At 58.3% G+C, this 18,864-nt stretch overlaps 1 protein-coding gene across 1 annotated transcript in view; it reads right to left on the bottom strand.

Annotated features, from left to right (window-relative positions):
* Window positions 1-742: 742 nt before the first annotated feature.
* Window positions 743-18,864, bottom strand: part of KMT2D (lysine methyltransferase 2D) — a 31,257-nt gene continuing 13,135 nt past the window's right edge. The window contains exons 31-54 of the mRNA XM_065886570.1: window positions 17,013-18,824; window positions 16,725-16,904; window positions 16,510-16,646; window positions 14,414-16,272; window positions 12,760-12,883; window positions 12,529-12,613; window positions 12,353-12,419; window positions 12,020-12,252; window positions 9,256-11,919; window positions 8,982-9,122; window positions 8,691-8,858; window positions 8,372-8,531; window positions 7,635-7,710; window positions 7,288-7,463; window positions 7,049-7,179; window positions 6,228-6,360; window positions 6,022-6,149; window positions 4,733-5,873; window positions 3,730-3,866; window positions 3,500-3,630; window positions 1,527-1,812; window positions 1,211-1,284; window positions 975-1,083; window positions 743-835 (exon numbers count right to left, since the gene is read on the bottom strand). Coding sequence (XP_065742642.1) covers window positions 743-835; window positions 975-1,083; window positions 1,211-1,284; window positions 1,527-1,812; window positions 3,500-3,630; window positions 3,730-3,866; window positions 4,733-5,873; window positions 6,022-6,149; window positions 6,228-6,360; window positions 7,049-7,179; window positions 7,288-7,463; window positions 7,635-7,710; window positions 8,372-8,531; window positions 8,691-8,858; window positions 8,982-9,122; window positions 9,256-11,919; window positions 12,020-12,252; window positions 12,353-12,419; window positions 12,529-12,613; window positions 12,760-12,883; window positions 14,414-16,272; window positions 16,510-16,646; window positions 16,725-16,904; window positions 17,013-18,824 — 10,245 coding nt within the window. The remainder of the gene's footprint in view (window positions 836-974; window positions 1,084-1,210; window positions 1,285-1,526; window positions 1,813-3,499; window positions 3,631-3,729; window positions 3,867-4,732; window positions 5,874-6,021; window positions 6,150-6,227; window positions 6,361-7,048; window positions 7,180-7,287; window positions 7,464-7,634; window positions 7,711-8,371; window positions 8,532-8,690; window positions 8,859-8,981; window positions 9,123-9,255; window positions 11,920-12,019; window positions 12,253-12,352; window positions 12,420-12,528; window positions 12,614-12,759; window positions 12,884-14,413; window positions 16,273-16,509; window positions 16,647-16,724; window positions 16,905-17,012; window positions 18,825-18,864) is intronic.

Raw genomic sequence — 18,864 nt, 5'->3', positions numbered from 1 at the left:
GGGGCAGTAGGGGGCTTGGAGAGGGTCTCACATTTCAAAACAGCAAAAAATCCAACACTTAAATGAGGTAGGTGTGGGTGCGGGGTCTCCTTGCCCGGCTTGCCCGGCTTGCCCTCCTGGGCAGCGGGGCGCCTCTTTCCCGTTCATGTTGCATTTGTCAGAGTGGAAAACAAGGAAACACAACCCATAGAGAGACAGAAACACAGAGGAGAAGAGGGAGACAGAGACAGATTGAGAGGGAAGGGGATGGGGGTGAGGGTGGGGGCAGGACCCGGCAGGCAGGGCCAGGTGTGGGACCCGGCCTTTGGGATTGTCAAGCTTAGTCAAGTCTCTTTGCAGCCTCGAGTTGGGCCAGAGAGGTCGGTGGGAGCAGCAGGGCTGTGAGGCCCGGCCACACATCCTCCTCCCCCCTCCCTGCTGCCTCCCAGATGCTTCTGGGTAGTTCCCAGCCCATATCCCCCTCAAACCTGAGATGCCCAATGGCTGCTTCTGTCTGACCCCTCCTGGAGCTGGGGGCAGAGATGCCAGCCTGGGGGCCAGTGGCGGGGAAGAGGGTCATCCCTGGTGCCCAGGGTGGGCGTGGCCTAGGGCCCTCTGCCCCAGCCTCCTGCTCCAGGGGCTCCGGTCAGCCGGCAGCCCCAGCCCTGGGTCCTGGCTCTGGCTGCTACCTCTCTTCCCCCTCATCCCTTTCAGGGAAGAGGTTGGGGTGGGGGACTCCCCTGCCTGGTAGCCTCAAAGCTTCTTAGTTCATCCATTTCCGACAATTCCAGGCTCCACAGTGGCAGGGGATCTTGTGCTGATCGTCCTCAAAATCAAACTGATAGTCATATGTCAGCTGGAAAGAGAAGAGGGCAGAATCAATGCCAGTCCCCCAGAGGAAGTGCGGGAGGGCCGTGGCCTTGGATTTTGACTTGCGGCAAATGGCAGAGAAGAGGGAGCTGCTTTGTCACTCACTGAGGGATGCTTCCTCTTACCTCCTCTCCTTTGGGGATTCGCCGGCTGGAGATGATGATGATTTTGTCCTCCTTGTCAAATGTCACAACTTCCGCCACACAGTTAGGGGCACAGGAATGGTTAATGTACCTAGGCAGTGGGACAAAGTCAGAGACGCCGAGCAACTGGGTTGGATGGCTCTGGTTCCCTGTTGGCCCACCCCCAGGATGCCACCCTTGGGGACTCTTAAATCCCTTCTTACTCATCCCTCTCTCACCTGGCAGGGCCTCCGGTCAACGTAGCATCAATGACATGTTCGTTGTTTATTCGAAACATGTAGATGCCTCGATTCTAGAAAGGCAGAGGTTGCAGAGGAAGGGGCAAGAACATCAGAGAATGGCAGCGGCGGTGGCGAGATCAAGGAGTGGACTTGGGCAGTGGGCTTCTCTTCATTTCCTATTCTTCCGGTCTCCTGCCTCTCCCCTCCTCTTCCCACAGCTTTCCACCTGCTCCTCTGGCCCCAATCCTGCCCCTTGCCCCTTGGCTAAGTGTGGACCACCACACACCATGATGGCCCCTCTGCCAGCCCATACCTGCTCCTCATAGATTTTCTCCCGCCGGTTGGCCACCTCATTGCGAATGATGGTGCCAATGTACTCAATGACCATTGTGTGCTTTTCTAGGTCCTTGGCCGCATAGAGCCCCAGGCCCTGGATACGGGAGCGAGCCAGATATACATTGTTCTTCCACTCAGTGCGGAGCCGCCGGTACTGAGATGACTTCGAGTGCACAAACTGTTTGCTGTACGGGGTGTTGGTCTCGCCTGTGAAGGTGCTCTGATATGCCTTGGACATGCTGGTGCTGTTCAGAGTGTGGGGCCTGGGAGGTGATATAGTCCATGACAAGACAGCTCTCCCCCAGACCAGGCACACGCCACCCGCTTCCTCCCTGGGATGTGCAACGCTCCAGTTAGGGGCAGTTGCTGCCTTGGGAATGGAGTAGAGGCATCTGAGTCTTGGCCTTGGTGAGGCAGCAACTAGCTATGGGGACCCTTCCAACAGCCTGGGTGGCAAAGAAAGCCCAGGATGGGGGGTGGGGTGGGGCATGGAGGAAGGGAAGGGGCACTGATTCCCCTACACTGAGCCCGCTCTCCCATCTCCCCACCTTCTACCACCCTCCTGCCAAACCAGACTCAAGGCCACGCTCAAGACCTCTGGGAGGTCTTCCCCAAGCAGCCCAGGCCTGGAATTTAAGCTCATCATTTGTTCAAATATCTGAGTCCTACTTCCTGCTCATACTGGAAGCTCTGAAAATGGGGGCCATGTCTACCACATTGGGCTGGATTTTAATTAAAATTGGCTCTGAATTCATAGCCAAAAGGTAGCATCCTCTCCTTTCTTTAGACTGTCCTCTTCTCTGACGTAACGCTGGGCTCTGTGCGGATGGCTCAGTGCAGGGGAATGATGCTGCCTAGGAGGATGCCTGTTCACCACCCTAGGGCACCAGCCAGAGTCTTGCCCACCCCAGAGCAGTGGTTTTCAAACTGGTTCTTTTTTTTATACAGAAGAAATCTTTTTGGTTTTTTTCTTTAACAAAACATTACCGGAACTCCCATACATAAACTAGATGGAAAAGGAACTCTTCTGGTTGCATCCAATTTGGGGAAGGGGGAGTTATTATGCACGGAGAGGGCTAAGTTCTGCCTACTCAGTTTATGTGTTCCAGGGCTTTCTGGAACACGCACAGTTTGAAAACCACTGTTGTAGAGCATCAAGGACCAGGGCTGGCTGCGGTAGAGTTTGACGCTCTACGACAGCCTGAGGAGCAACCGAAGGCCTTCAAGAAAGCCCTCCTAGCGTGGATTTTGCCTCCCTCTACCCAGGGACCAAGGTCAGCCTACTGCGGTACACAGCAAGAACAGTGGACCACAAGTCAAGAGATACGGCTCTGGTCCCAGCTGTGACCTTTGTCTAGTCACTTAATCTTTCTGGGTCTCAGTTTTCTCAGCTGTAAAATGGGGATCATACCACCTGCCCTACCTACCTCATAAGGTTGTTGTGAGGATCAAATGAGATAATGGATGTGAAAACGCTTTGAAAAAAAAAGTATAAAGTGCTATACAAATGTAAGGTTTTATTATTTTTCCTATTATATTCCTAATTATTTATTTTCGACACCAACTCAGTCTGGGGAAGGGAAGGCGAACCTAGCACTCAGGGGGCATCTGTCTGAGGTTTGGGAGAATCACAGGCCCCCTGGAAGCAAAACAGGAAAGGAAGGTGGTGACTGGGTCGTTTATACATTTCATATGATTTCACCACTGTCTACCCAGAACCTCCCCAACGGCCATTCCCAGAGTGCCCAAGATAAGTCTATGTCTAGACTGCAGGTCAACCCAGAATACCTGAGCAGGCTCGGGGAGGAAAGGGATACCCTAGTGATACCTGCGCACCCTCTAATCAGGAGGCCTAGAGTGAACCCCCAGTCTCTCCAAGGGAACTCTGATCTGTAACCCCAAACACTTGTAATTGGCCAGAGGGTCCCTACCAACCCCCCCCAAGCTCACCGTTTGTAGTGTGTGAGAATTTTAGGCTCTGATCGAGCACAACCAGTGGGGTTGATCATGAGTGGCAGCTCCATCAGGGGGTGGCGTCCATAGCGGAATAAATAATTTTGACAGCTTTCCACTCCAGGCAGCTGTGGGCACAGGTCATGCTCACTTTAGCCTGAGCACTTCTGGGGCAGAACCAACCTTCCCCCCCGCCCACCTGCCCCCACCCCTGGCCCCTTCCTTACTGATTCAGCTATGCGCAGCACGGCGTGCACGGTCAGCCCAAAGAGCTCCTCGCCTTTCAGGTACTCAGGGAAGAGCCGCAGCATGTCAGCCTCTTTTCTCATGGCAGCCACAGGCTCAATGATGCGATTCCACACAGCTAAGAGGCAAGGAAAGAGAGCAGCCCTCAGAGGCAACTTCTGCTCACTGACCTCGGCCCTAACCTCCACCTGAAGCTACATTTGTTTTCTGTAGCCTGCCCACCTTGCTGTCAGAAGGGTGTGTGGTTCTTCAGGAGCCCCTCTTGGCCTCCCAATCTCAGTCTCCCTCAACAAGCCAGGAGGCTTCCCACCCTGGAGGGGCATCAGAGAGCCTTGTGACACAGAAACGTGAACCCAGGGCCCAGGATACCCAGCACAGGCATGTCTTGGAGTTGAGAAGACTTGGGTTCAAGTTCTAATACTGGCCATGGGACCTTAAGGCCAATACTTAAATCTCTCCACTACTCAGTTTCTCTGTGTGTAAAACTTGGCACAGTAAGAGTACTCGGCTTGCAGGGTTTTGTGTGAACAAAATAACCTGTATAAGTCACTCAGCTTAGTTTATGGCACACAGCACATGCTCACTACAATGTAACTCTTACTGTTACTTTTATCAGCAACACTGAAACTAAGATCAAGATCTTATCCAGGGAAAAGCAACCATAAGGAACTCAAGGCTAGAATCAGATTGGGTGAGCTGTTAGACGGAGTCTCAGAACTGTATCCTTTAGATCCACTGAGTTAGGAGAAGGAGCTGACATACGTGTAGCCAGACAAGCAAAATACCCTCAATCACAAGGGAATTCAAGGTGACTGAGCGGTCAAAACACTTTCTCTGGAGATCTCCAAGAGACCTCTGCCTGCCCTAAGTGGGGGAGAAAGATCACTCATGAGGAGCCTGCAGGTCTCTTCTCAACACCGTAAAGGGGACGCTGGGAGACACTTGCCCAATTCCGTATTACCACTTCAAGGGCCCCGTGCTCACCCTGGGGAGAGGCGTCAGTGAAGACCAGGTCCTCCAGGCCCTGCTCCATGACTTTGATCACAAACTCCGGCCGCCCGTTGTTCTCGCCGATGGAGCAGCGGTAACAGCAGCGGCGGTTGTTAGTACGGAGGCTCCAGTAGATGCGCGTGGCCTCGTAGCCCACGGGATAGAGGGCGGTGGCACTGTGGAAGTCGGCCATCTGGTGGGGCAGCAGCTGTCCGATGGCGTGGAACACAAGGCCCCCTACACGGAACATGTGCAGCCGCTCCCCCCGCTGGATGATGCTGGCGATTTGCTTCACCTCATCTCGCTCAATGTAGACCCGCCGGAAGACAGCAAAAGAGCTCAGCTCCTGCTCGCAGGGCCCCTTGATCTTATGCATCGGACACAGCATGGTCTTGTCCTTGAAGAACATGCACTTGGCGCGGATGGCGCAGGCAAAGTGGTAGACGCTGGGGCAACGCATGCGATTGCAGCTGCTGGTGGCACCAGTGCGCTGGCACAGGGAGCACTTGGTGAGCAGTCCTCGGTGCAGGGCAACCTCCACGTTCATCAGCGCCCCACCCTGGGTCTCATATACCTCCGTGGACCACAGGGCACAGTTGAGGTGCACCCACAAGTCCAGGTCCAGGTTCAGCAGGCGAGCGGGCCCATCCGTGGCCCCATCCCCCTCCTCATGACAGAAGCAGCAGCGCCGCATGTCTCGAGGCACCTTGTCAGGTCGCAGGGCTGTGCCAAGCTGCTCCATAAACTCTGCCACTTCCCGCTCATCCTCCTGCCGCACACCACCCTTCTGGATGGTCAGCAGCAGCCGGAGACGCTTCCAGCGCACCCCCTTCCACTTCTTGAGGCGAGGGGGCCGGGAATCTTCGCCTTCCTCAGAAGGCCGGGCTCGGGGCTTGGGCCGGGCTGATTCAGGGGACGAGGCAAGTGGCAGAGGCGAGGGGACTGGTGGCTCAGCTGAGGGTTCAGCTGGAAGTTCAGCCAAGGGTTCAGCAGGGGGGCTGGCAGGAGAGGGTGCCAAAGGGGAAGGGGGTGGGGAGGGTGCTTCAGGAGGCGGGGCCGAGAGCTGCCGCACGTCCAGGTTGGAGACGTTGTAGGTGTAGCTGTGCTGGGTGGGTGGCTCTGGGGCAGGGCTCTCCTATATGGGAAGACACCCTGTACCATTAGTGCCAGCTCCTCGCTGAACTAGTCACCTCTCTCCTCCCACCCAGATTCCACTCGCCCAAAAGCCCTGTGCCTTCTCGGTCCTAGCCAGACACCCACCCCTTTCCCGTCAACAGACCCACCTGTTTGAGGAGGCTCAAGATGTCTAACTGGCTCTTGAGGGTATAGCCGGGCAACACAGCATCAAACTGCTTCAGCCAATCAGGGCCAGCTTCTGGGCTCTTGCCTCCCAGACCCTTTTCTTTCCCACCTGCAGGAAGGAAGGGGTCAGAGCCTCCCACCAGAATCATTCCCTGCAGGTCCCAAGGAGTTTTCCTGCCAAACTCACCAGGGCCCTCAGCTTCCCCCTTCTTAGGCTCAGTGCCTGCGCGGGCAGGGCTCTCTGGGAACAGCACCTCATAGGAGTTGGGGATCTTCATGCTCAGTAGCTCTGCCACTGCCACCATCACACCATTCAGGTTCTGCCAGGGCAGGAAAGGGGATGGGACAGCCGCGTCAGCAGAGTGTGTGGAGTGAGAACTACCACCAGCTTGGTAGGGACAAGGACACTCAGGAGGCAACTCCCCAGGTGGCCATGTGCCATCAGTCTTGCCCCTGTGCCATCCAGCTCTTCTCATACGTTTCCTTTACGGGCAGCCTCTCCCTAACCGCTGTGGGTACTAACGGGAGCTCCACAGAAAGAGACCTGTGTCTGCTGGGTTTGGGAAATGACACACACTACATCCACTACCTGGAAATTCACGATACACATTAGCAAAGTAAAGGATCTGAAGAGTCTTGTAATAAAGAAAGCTGTTTTGCTATTTTAACTGGGATTTCCAGTTTCCTTTGACCACAAAACCCTGATAACATTTTCAAAAAACCAGAATTCCACCCAGTGTGACTGGGGACATGCCGTTTTGTAGCACTCGTCGCATTATACACACTCTCCTATTTGTTGACTTCTGTCTTTACCACTGAACTGTGAGCCCCTTGAGGGCAGGGACCCCTTGTGCCACATTTTTCCTAATCCCACAGTCCAGCTCAGGCTTTCATACACTGTAGGTTCTCAATACATAGTTTTAAATGATTGTATTTATCCAGAGAAGCTCCCGGGACTGCCCACTGACCAGCATCCCCTTGGCCTCCGAGGCACCCCCAGGAACATACCTTGGCAGCAGCGGCAGAAACCGTCAGCATGACCGACACCTCGCTCCCTTTGCCCTTCTCCCAAGTTGTGGCAGGCAGCTTCCCAGGGACCTCCAGGTCCAGGGCCCCATAAGGTTTGCTGTCTGGGAAGACTGAAGGAGAAAGAGGGACCTGTGTAAGCTCCTGCTGCCTCTCTCCCCAACCTCTGACAATGCAGCCCGGCCCGGCCAGGACCGGTCCGTGCCCGGAGCAACCTCTACCTGGGATGCTGGCCCGAGGAATGATGGGGATGACGGGGGAGAGAGCCCGGTCGTCCTGCTCCCACCGGCCTGAGCCCAGCTGAGGGAAACGAGGGGCTTCCTCCCCCAGGATGCTCTCGGGGGACGAAGCTGGCACAATGCTGTCAGGAGAATCGCTGTCCTCGTCACTCTCCATCCTGTGGGCCAAAAGCAGACATCCATTGCTAAGGCCCTACAGATGCCACCTCCCAAATCTAGAGATTAGTAGATGTCACAGCCCTGCTTGAAATCTGCCACTGTCCAAGGGAAGAATAAGGCGACCCGCCCGCACCCCAATTCCTCATCCCCATTTCTGGTCCCGCCCGCACCTGACATCCTCAGTCTGATTGTGAGGGGGCGTAGGCAAGGCGGCCAGCAGGTCTAGACTCTTCACCTCTGAAGCATCTGAGGGGTAGGTGGGAGAAGAAAAGTCAGGCTGAGGGTGGCCAGGGCCCATGGCGCTTTCTCCCACATGTTTCAGGCCTAACTAGCACAAGACCTAGCTTAGCTATCATGACCACTGTCTACCCATCCACCCACCTACCAGTTTAGGGCAGACGACCTATATTTACTGAGCCTTTCTAAAGAGGTACTCTGTAAGTACCTTCTTTGTTTATAGTCTTTTAGCGACTCCATTAGGCGAGCACTATTTTTATTCCACAGCGAGAAAACTGAGGCTCACACAAGTCAATCAATTTGGCTGCAGTAACACAGCTAAATCAATGCAGGAGCCAGGATTCAAACCCAGATCTGACTGTAGTTCGTACCCGCTGGGTAAGGAAGCTGGGCTATTCCCTGTAAGTGAAAGCCTCATAAATACGCTCCCTGTCCTGTTGCCTTTGCTCTAGACTCCAGAAACCAACCACTGCCTCCAACAAATCAGTCCTGAAGAGGCCCTTCTGATCTCAAGGACCCTGCAGCGTATGCACACAGAGCCCGCTCCTATCTTAAACTGTACCACACGACCCCAGCCACCCAGACCTAGCAGAGAAGGAGAAGCTCACTCCGTTCCTGACTTACCCACCCAGACCTAGCAGAGGAGAAGCTCACTCCGTTCCTGACTTACCCCTCAGCGTCCCTTCAGCGTCCCGGGCAGAGGTGGCGTCCTTGCGGTGCTCCCCCAGCTCTTCCGATGGAGTGACGCCATTCACCATCTTCTGCTGCACCGATGGGGGTGGGGTGGGGGGCAGCGACGAGGGTGGTGTCGGCGGGTTACTCAGGTTATTCTGGGGGTGGGGGTGGGGTGTTGTGTGCAAGATGGCATAGGGAGACTGACATGATCTCCTGGCCCTACACGATACCGGCAATTTCCGCACGCCTGCCATCCCCATCTCCACCTCCCCAGGAACCTCATCGTCCCCAAAAGGTATTGCCATTTTTCTGACCTTGGTAAGCAGCTGGGAATAGTAGTCAGGGCCTGTGGGCAGCGTCCCACTTCCAAAGGCCCCCCTCAGCTGGCACTGCCCATTGACTGGGCAGCCGCTGCCAAAGGGAGCAAAGAGGCTAAAATTGGCGGTGATGGTAGGCTCCGTGAGGGGCAGCAGGGACAGCTCCTAGGAGGGGCGAGATGACAAGGTTGGAAACCTGCAGCGTGTACATCTCTGCTACTGCACAGGTGGGGGCCAGGCTGCCCCCTATCCTGGGACGGGACCAGGGGACTGGCTCCTGGGGGTCACCTGTTTCAGCTGTTTCAGCAGGGCCTCGCTGGCCCTGACCCCGTCCTCCTTCCGCAGCTTCTTTCGGGAGCTCACCAACCTGTCGCTTGCCTTCTGTACCCTCTTGGGCTTCGGTGTCAAAGGCTTCCTTGCTGCTGTATCCTAAGCCAGATAAACCCACGGTGAAGGCCGCCGTCCCCCTCGGAGCCCTCACCTCATTTCACCCAGACCTGTTCACTCTGCCCCCGGGCTCCAGGCCCCGCACCGTCTGCTCCACTCCAGCTAGAGTACTCACCTCCTTGTTGCTGGGGGTACCCTGTAGTTTCTGCTCCAGCCCAGCCAGCTTGCTGTCAATGTGCCCGTTGATCTCAGCTCGCAGCCCCTCGGGCCCCCGCCCAGTGCTGAGTTGCACATTCTTTGCTCGTAGAAGCTTCTGCAAGAGCAGATGCCCGGCCTCTGAGCGAGGGCCTGCCAGCAGGAGGTGGTTGCTGGTACCTGGTGCCCCTATTGGCTCTCCGTTGGCCTCCCTCTTCACTGCCTGGGCTCCCAGGGCACATGGCTCTTCCCGAGGCTCCTGCTTGATGCTGAGATGGGGTGGCTCGGGTACCACCTGCCCATTCACCTGCTCCAGATGCCCAGGTACCAGGCCGCTTTGGTCCGGCTTCTGGGCTTCCGCTAGGCTGTCTGGGGGGTCCCAAGGTCCCAGCCCCTTGCCAAAGAAGGTATCTGCAAGCGGGGCAGCAGCAGGTGAGACTCTCCCAGGAGGCAGCTCCAAGGGTGGCCCCTGGGGTTTTGGGGTTCCTGGTTGGGTGGTAGGGAGCTGGGCCTCAGAGGGAAGCTGGGAGCTGGGGGAAGGTAACTGTGAGGAAGGTCTCTTTGGCTCTTGGGGGCTGGATGGTGGAGGCGTGGGAAGGACAGGGCCAAGGACTGGTCCTGTGGATAAGGCTCCTTGTGGGGCGGGGAGCCGGGGTGGGCCCTGAGGTCGAAGCCCTGCCCCCAGCTCCTGAAGAGGGCCTGTCTGGGATCCAGGGAAGCCCCCGAGTTGGGGCTGGCGGCCCAGGAGGCCCTGGAGGGGAGAGGGCTGGGCCCCAGGCTCCTGGTAGGGCAGGGCCTGGCGCGCTGCCTGACCCTGCTGTAGCTGCCGCTGCATGAGGAGCGCCTGTAGCTGCTGCTGCTGCTGAGGACTCAAGTGCCGCAGCTGTGGGTTTTTGGCCAGGACTCCTTGAAGCTGCGCTCGAAGCTGACCCACTGTAGGCATGACCCCAGCCCCAGGCAGGCTCTGCCCAGACTGGGGGACAGATCCTGGTTTGGCAGGCTGTGGCCCTGCATTATTTTGCATGGGCCGCTCTAGTCCAAGGGGCTGCTGGGAGCTCAGAAGGTTCTGGGTCATGGGTCCAGGCTGTTCCCCTACGGAAACAGAGGATGGGGCCAGCACGTGGGGCACAGATGAGGCCTCAGAAGATGATCCGCTGCCTGGTTGCCCGTGGCTTCCCACACCCGCCGTGTGGAGCAAGTTCACTTGCTGCTGCTGTTGTCCCGGGAGCCTCAGAGGCGGCTGCAGCTGCACAGCGCTGGGCTGAGGCTGGGCCTGGGGTTGGACAAGGAGGAGTTGTGAGTCCCCGGAGAGTGAGGGCTTTACCTCCCCTGGTTCAGCGGCCACTGACTCCGGTCCAGTCCCTACTGCTAACGGCCCTCCCTGCTGCGTGGAGGGCCCCTCAGTGGCCTCCGGAGGAAGAGCCGCCTCTACAATGTTTTGTTCCTTGCCCGTTAGGATGAGGGTTGGGCCCAGGGCTCCGGGGCTAGAAAAGTGTTGCAGAGGCTTGGCTGGCAGGCCCGGGCCGAGCGTCACTGGCTGCGGCGGCGGCGGCGGCGGCTGCTGAGGAGACAGTAAAGTTCGACTCTGGCTCAAGAGGCCCATCTGCTGCTGCTGCTGCTGCTGCTGCTGCTGCTGCTGCTGCTGCTGCTGCTGCTGTTGTAGCTGCTGCTGCTGCAGCTGTTGCTGCTGCAAGGAGGCCACGGGCTGAGCACTCAGTTTGGGCTGCCCGCTGTGTGGCATCAGACCCTGCTGAAGATGGGAAAGCCCCGCCACAGATCCCTGCTGTTGGTGCTGCTGCTGCTGCTGCTGCTGCTGCTGCTGCTGCGATGTGACCAGCCGGTGTCCCATAAGGCCCTGACCCTGCTGTGCCAGCTGGGGGGAACTTAGCACCCGCGGCTGGGTCAGGATCACCTGTCTGTGAGGGCCCTGGGGGCCCAGAGCTCCAGGGTGCTGGTGCTGTTGCTGCTGCTGCTGCTGCTGCTGCTGCTGCAACACTGCCACCTGCGCAGGGCCCAGCATGCCCTGGGGCCCCTGGGGTGGCTGGGGGGATAGCTGCTGGACCAGGAGGCCCTGATGGCTGCTGGGAGGCAGAAGCCCTTGGGGCTTGGGACCCAGACCCTGGTTTGCCGGTACCCCCGGGCCCTGCTGCTGTTGCTGCTGGATCGCCACCTGTCCTAAGAGATGCTGCTGCTGCTGTTGCAGTTTCTGGGCAAGCTGCAGGCGTTGCTGCTGTAGCTGCAGCTGCCTCTCCTGTAAAAGCCTCGAGTCGGGTCCTAGGCCTCGAAGAGCAAGGTTGCCAGGGAAAAAGCCCCCCGAGGGGCCGGCGAGGGCCCCGGCCCCACCAGAATGTTGCTGTTGCTGCTGCTGGGCCAGGGTGGTGTTGAGGAAGGGGCCGCCAGGCTGTCCAGGTAGCGCCATGCCCCCGGGGGGCAGGCGAAGACCTGCAGCTTGCCCCCCGGGGGGCCCCTGCGGTGGCTGCAGCCCATGGCCAGGGAGCAGCTGAGCAGGAAGCTTGGTGAGCAGCCGGGGACTCTGGGAAGGGCTGAGGGCCAGCACGGCCGAGTGCTGCTGCTGCTGCTGCTGCTGCTGCTTGTTCCGATACTCCGCCATGAGGTTAGTGTGCTCCTTCTGCTGCTTCCGGACCTGACGTGGGAGGGTCAGGAAGGTCAGCCTGGAGCCTGCCCACCCATGCCATCCCTCTTCCCAGGCTCCCGGCTGCTAGGCTGAAGTCTGCCTTCCCCACCTGATCCAGCTGTTTCTGGATCTTGCTCTGTTGTTCTGTAACCAGCTTGAGCTTCTCAGCATCAGCCTCTGGGAACTCACGGCCGGCCTTCTTGGCAGTGCGCTGCTTGGCGCACAGAGCTTTCCGGGACTTGCGGTGCACCCCAATCTGCTCCTCTAGCACCTTCAGTTGCATCTGTAGGAGCTGCTGGGTATGGAACAGCCACTCCTCATACTGCCGCTGGTCAGCCTCATCTGGGAAAGGAAGCGGGCGGGTGTCAGGCGATCCAAATCCCTCTTTCCCCACATACCCCAAGCCCCTTCCTTGCACTCTCCTCCCCAGCCCCATACTCACTGATCACTCCCTGGGCAAAAGTGGGTGGATTGGGACGAGGCTGGGAGGGGTCACCGGCACTCCGCTCCTGTGACGAGAGGGACAGCTAAAGGGTCACTGTTCTGTACCAGGCCCTAAGAAGGGTGGCCTGATGGCATAGGACCCAAGCTCCCACTCCCACCTGACCATTTATTTACCTGGCCACTCCCAGCTGCCACGTGGTTCTGCAGGTCACTGCCGGGCCCCCCTGAGAGTCTCTGGGCTAGCAGGGACACTTGCTGCCTGGAGTCCGCCAAAGCAAAGAGGATGTGTCGGTGATGGGGAAAGTTGAAGGGCAAAGAGGTGGGACAAGAAGGAAGCAGGATCAGGAAGAACAGGGGAAGGACTGGAAAAAGGAAGGGCCAACCCTCCCACCCTGCAAGTCTTACCTGTTCATACCAGGTGCCACTCCAATGCTGCCCTGAGCCATCACCTTCTTGATGCCTTTCAAAGCAACCATCTTGGCCTTTGCAATAGGATCAATGATATCTTCTGCAGCAAATTTGTCCAGGTCTGGAGAGGGAGGAGCCAAGTGAGCTGGGCACTGAGCTCAATGCCCCATTCCATGACTGCTGTTCCAACACCTTGACCTCCACTAAGCCAAGCAGAACAACGGCATGGCATGGTGGGAAGACCACTGGACTAGGAGCCCGACAGCACAGGTGACTCAGTTCTATTATTCACAGAACATGTGGCTCCGTTCTTACTCGCACAGTGCTAGGAAAAGGTACTCGGTAAATATCTGTTGAGCCGATATATCAATGTCATTTCACCTCTTTGGGCCTCAGTTTACTCTTCTATTTTGTAGAGATCATGATTCATTACTCTGCTCACCTCATAGAGCCACTGAGAGGATCAAATGTGACCAGAATACGAGTACACTTTATGACCTAGAAAGCATTCTTCAAAAGTAGTGTTCTTAGGGCAACTAAGCGCAGCCCAAGAACCCAAGATGCGGGCACTGTGCCAAAGCCCAACGCCAGAGCTGTTTTGGGCACAACACCCGCCACCTACAGACCACTCTTCTGCCTGTCCAGGATGCTGGGCAGGAAAAGAGAAACCAGCAGCCACCAAAAACTTAAATCTTCCTAAAATCCTGTACATTATATATTTCTCCACTGCTCAGAAAGCTTAATTGACTCCCTACTTTTTCTGTTTTTGGCCCCGCCGAGCGGCATGGGGGGGGTCTTAGTTCCCCAATCAGGGATCGAACCCTCGTGCCCTGTATTGGAAGCACAGTCTTAACCACTGGACTGCCAGGGAAGTCCCCTGACCCCCTACTTTTAAGAGGACTAACACAACTCCCTCTCCTGGTTATTTTGAGGCAGTAAAACAGTTAAGAGCATATGAGGGCCAGGGTTCAAATTCCAGTTCTGTTAGTTGTGTGCCCTTGGGCAAGTTAACTTAACCTCTCTGCCTCAGTTTCCTTTTCCATAATCCAAGGTAATAATAGTACCTTCTTGATGTGTCTGCTGTGATGATTAAATTATACGATGAATGTAAAGCGCCCAGCACAGGGTTTGGCATGGCAAACCACCATTATTCAATAGATACTATTATAATTTGAGGTCTTCTTCAATCTGGGCCCTCTTCTTACCTCTCCATAGCTACGGTAGCGCCCCCTCACTGCCCTCCGCAAAACCTGCTCCAGGCTAACCATCGTCTCCACTCGTTGTCTCCAAATATACCCCATCGGCTTTCCTGCTGCTAAGTCTCACTAAGTCTTTTCGCCAACCCGGTTGCTTTTTCTTGCACCGCTCCTCTCCAAGTCCTGATCTTTGGGTCTCACCCCAGCTGCAAAGCCTTTGCTAATCAGAAGCCATGTGTCTGTTCCATTCATTCGTTCCACATCTGAATGCCCGCTGTACGCCGGGCACTATTCTCCCTCAAAAGCTACAGTGCTTCTGCTTACACCACTCGTATGGGATTTGGCCAAAGCTCTTTGCGTCCCATCCCCTTTTAACTAGGGAGGATCTTGGGTCTGCAGCCTCAGCGAGCATTTAGTGGTAACGGTGATAAGCCAGCGCCCCCAGATGAGGTTACCTGTATCCGGGAAGAAGCTGTTAGCCAGCTGCTGCTGCATTGCCAGCTGCTGCGGTTTCATGCACATGGAAGGTGGCATAGTACCCATGGGCTTCTGTGCCAGCACTGGCTGTGGGCTCTGCTGGGGCACCAAGCCTGCCTGTCCCCCATGCTGCCCACTTAGCATATGCCCTTGGTTGGACACCATGGTCATGGACGGGGCCAGGCGCTGCTGGAGGGCGTGAGCTGGTGGCTGGGTGGGCATCAGTGGCTGGGCCAAGCCCGGCTGTCGGGAACCTCCAAGTCCCAGGGCAAGCTGCTGCTGGGCGCCAGCCAAACTGGGAGAAGAGCCCTCGTGCGGCAAGGACACAGCCTGGGCAGGGCCCGGGGTGGACAGTAGGGAATGCTGCTGCTGCTGCTGCTGCTGCTGGGCAGGCTGCAGCTGTGCCGAGAGCTGCTGCTTCTTCTGCAGCTCCTTCTTCTCGTGTTCCAACAGGTCCTCGATGAGCAGGGGCAACTCACTGGCTACCAGTGAGCTCTCCATCTTGTCCAGCTCATCCCCAGATGCATGTCCACCGGGCAAGGTCAGGGCCCCACTCTCTAGCTCAAACTTCTCCAGCAGGGAGGACCCTCCTGGGCCACTCAGTGGGCTGGGGGTCAGCAGGTGAGCTGGTGGTCCTCCTGTGGTCCCAAAGGGGACCTTCTCAGCTGGGTGCCCACTACTGGAAAAAGGTCCCGTGCCCATTCGAGTGTCCCGGCTGCCCACCACACTCTGTCCTGGCTTCAGCCCCAGGCCTAGGGAAGTGGTGGCTGGAGATGGCTCTACCTTGGGGGCGGTAATGGTAAACTGGCAAGGGGAAGGGTGGCGCCCACCCTCCTCCAACTTGGGCTTCACCTCGGGGAGCACTGACGCCAGACGGGGCTCAGAGGCATCAGCAGCGGGGGGAGGGCGCTCCTCAGGGCCCAAGGGTCCTGGCTCCACCCCCCGCAACAGAGCCTCCCGCTCAGCCTTTTCATTGGCCGACTCCACCAGCCTCAGATGCTCATTGAAGATGTCCTTCTTGTCCCCGGTGTCCAGCTCAGGGTCAGTATAGGCCAACAGGTCAAACTCATCCCCGTTGAGCAGGTCATCCAGGTGGGGATCATTGGTCTCCAGGTTCTCCAGGGTGCCCAGCTCATCATCTCCCTTGGCCACGTCCACACCCAGGCCCAGGTGAGCAAGCTCCTCATCATCCTCCAGGGCCTTGTGGGCATCAAAGTCATCATCCAGCTCAGGATCCTCACAGGGTAACTTCCCAGCTTCCAGGGCCAGAGGAGGGCGGCCAAGCTCAGTGCCTGAGGGGGGCCGGCTGACTAGCTCCAAGCCAGCGGGCGCGTTGGGACCCTTGGTATGGGGCGTTGGATGGAGGCCGTTGTTCAGTTCAGGGGCCGGCGGGGCTGAGGGTTTCTGAGGAGGAAGGCCTGACACTGCTAGGCCACGAAGCCCTTCAGGGGCCAGTCGGTGAGAATCCTCAGTTACAGGGAAAAAACGGGGTCTCTGAGGGGGGCCCTGACCAGGAAACGGAGGCACCCCCGGTCCCAGTCCCTTCTGTACATTGTGCCGCAACTCAATGAACTGGGCAGGACCAGCTGGACCAGGCACTGGCTCACCAGGGCCAGGCAGGCGGGTGGGAATTCCCGCCAAGGGGGAACCTATGGCTTGGCGGCCAAGTTCAGGCCCAGGAGTTGACGGAAAGCGTGTCGACATGGCAAGTCGCATGGAAGTTGCTGCTGTTGCCTGTTGCTGCTGCCACAGCTGCTGCTGCTGCTGCTGCTGCAAGGGCAGGGACCCAGGATACGGTGCTCGCTGATAGAAGGCTTGGGAGCCTCCCACCAATTGCCTGGAAGAATATGCAGTAGTCAGTGAGACGGAAGCAGGATGAAAAAGAGCTAGAACACGGGCTGCCCCGAGGAAGGAAGGATGGAGTTAATGCAGTGAGGGGGAAGGAATGGAATGAGGAAGAGAAGTTAAGTGATGCTGAAGAAGGATTAGAGAGACAGGAAAATCAGAGGCAGCACACAATGGAGGTACAATATGTTCCCTTGATTTCCCCCCAGGGCACCCCCTGGAGCCTCACCGGCTGTTCACATCCATAGAGGAAGGGGTGGCTGGTGGAGGTGGCCGGGAGAGTCGGTCATCACTAGGGAAAGCCCCTGGCCCCAGGATGGGGCCACCCAGCTTGCTCGGGGGCAGCCCCACAAGGCTGCTCTTGTCCTAGGAGAGATGAGGGTAGATGAAGGTGGGGGCCACCTTCAGTATCTTGGATCCACTACCCCTTGCCACTCTACCTACCTGGGTGCCGGCAAAGGGGGTCTGGCCTCGACCTAGCTGCTCAAAGGCAGGGCTACTAGGCTCAGCACCCCAGCTGCCCGGGGGCCCCACTGCTCCGGCAGCTGCCGCGGTTTCCTTCTCCTGCCGAAGGGTGTTGCGCTGGATCTGCTGCCGAATCAGCAGCTCCCGTAGTCGTTGGCGCTGCGCAGAGAACAGAGAAGAGGGGTGAGTCCATTCTACTCAAACCAAAGGGCTGGCGCAGAAACAGGGGAGACGTGGAGGGTGCTCAGGTCCAGGATGTCGACTCACCTGTCGTTGCTTCTCCAGCTCGGTCTGACTGAGGCTGGACATGCCTGGGTCCTGGGTACCCGGAAGTTCAGGTGCCGCCAAAGAGCTGCCCATCCCAGCCCCTGGGTCTTCTCGCTTCTCAACTGGAGAGGTGATGCCTGCCCGCTGGGAGGCTCCATGGGACAGGTAGGGGAGGGATCCATCGGGTGCAGGTGGTGGAAGGACTGATGGGGGGCGTAGTGGGGACAGCCCATAGCCCTCTCCTGTGGACCCACTGCTGGGTCCCAGAGGGCTGCCCGATGGGTGGAAGTTCCCTGTGGCTACTGCGTAGTTTGTGCTTTGAGGCTTGCCCAAGGTAGGGCCGGGCCCAAAATGGCTGTTGATCCCATGGGGTGGAGGGAGACCAGGCTGAGGGACAGGGGGCTTTAGCGAAGGCTCCCCTACTGCCTGAGGGAAAGTGAAACGCATGGGAGAAGGGGTGCCTACAAATGCACCAGTCCCAGGGGACCGGGCAAAATTGGGGGGCTGCACACTTGGGACCTTGGCGTGGAGCTCACCTGCCGGCCCTGAGGGCAGGGCTGCTGGGAAACCCCCAGCCCCCAACGGAGTGTGGGCTAGAGGCCCAGCCTTGAAGGCAACTTCAGGGGGCTGTGGGCGGGGTGGCTTATGCAGTGGGGCAAACGGGTCCCGGGACTGAGGGCGTGAGGGCGGGCGGGAATAAGGGTCAGGGGACTGGAAGCGAGGGGTAACAGGGGATGGGCAGAAAGCCTCAGCAGACAGAGGACGGGGTGTCAATGGGGACTGGGAGCTGGACTGGGACTGGGGACTGGCGGGCACTCGGGAGAAAGGGTCAGAGGGCAGTGAGCGAGGAGGCAGGGCACAGCAGCTCTCAGGGGGTGGGGGTGGGGGCCGAGGGGTCAACGGGGGTTGGGCATAGGGGTCAGGGTAGGGGCCAGGGCGAAAGATGTCCGAGTGGCTGGGAGGAGAAGGGGCCAAAGCCTGGGCAGGGGGCGGCTCCTGGGGCCTTAGGCCCAAGCCTGGGCTCTGGGGCTCTACCTGAGATGCCCGAGGGGTCAGGGGGGCTTTGAAGACATCGGGTGCCTTTAACTCCAGGCCACCCAGATGGGGGCCTGAGGAGGGTGAGTCAACAAAGCCCAGGTTTGGGGGCCCATAGCTGGGAGACGACGCCCCAAGCTCTTCCTTCTTCACCTCTAGGGCCTTCCGAGACTCCACGAAAGGCAGGGGTGACAGCAGAGGCTCAGAAGCCTTGCCTCCCCCTACCCCTGGGCTCTCAGTCACAGCCAGGTTGTCCAGTGAGGGGCAGCGGGGTTTGAGGAAGGGGTCAGGTGTGGAGGGCTGGTGTCGGGGGGTGCCAGGTGGGGTGGTGTGGAACTCCCCTGGCTGGCCGGTCCCAGGACGAGATGAGGCGCCCAGCGTCGCGGGCTGCGCGGGGGCCCCGGTCGGACTAGGATAGGGAGGATAGGTGGGTGGTGCCGTGGGGAAGCGGGGCTCCAGAGCGTAGGCGGGGGCCAGTCCAAAGGGGTCCTGCGAAGGCACTTGGGCGGGCACCTGGGGTGGGAGCTTGAGGAAGAGCTCACCGGGCGAGTCAGGGCCGGGCACCGTGCCCGCCGGCGGCTTCAGAAACCCATCCGCAGAGGTAGACAAGCCGGCGGGGGGAGTGGGGCTGCCAATGAAAATGGTGGGGGCAGCAGCAGGAGGCGGGCTGCCCAGTGCCCCTGGCTGGGGGGGAATGCGGAGATGCAGGGCCGGTCGGTCAGTCTTACGGGCCATGTCGCCCACCTTGGTCTGCTTGTTGATCTGGCTCTCAGCCTGCTACAGGGGGAGACCAGGCACAGAGCAGTCAGGCTGCTGT

This window comes from Phocoena phocoena, chromosome 11 (genome assembly GCF_963924675.1).
Source record: "Phocoena phocoena chromosome 11, mPhoPho1.1, whole genome shotgun sequence".
Lineage (NCBI taxonomy): Eukaryota > Metazoa > Chordata > Mammalia > Artiodactyla > Phocoenidae > Phocoena > Phocoena phocoena.
The sequence above is the reverse complement of the archived record's forward strand: the minus strand, read 5'-3'. Positions and strand labels throughout refer to the sequence as shown.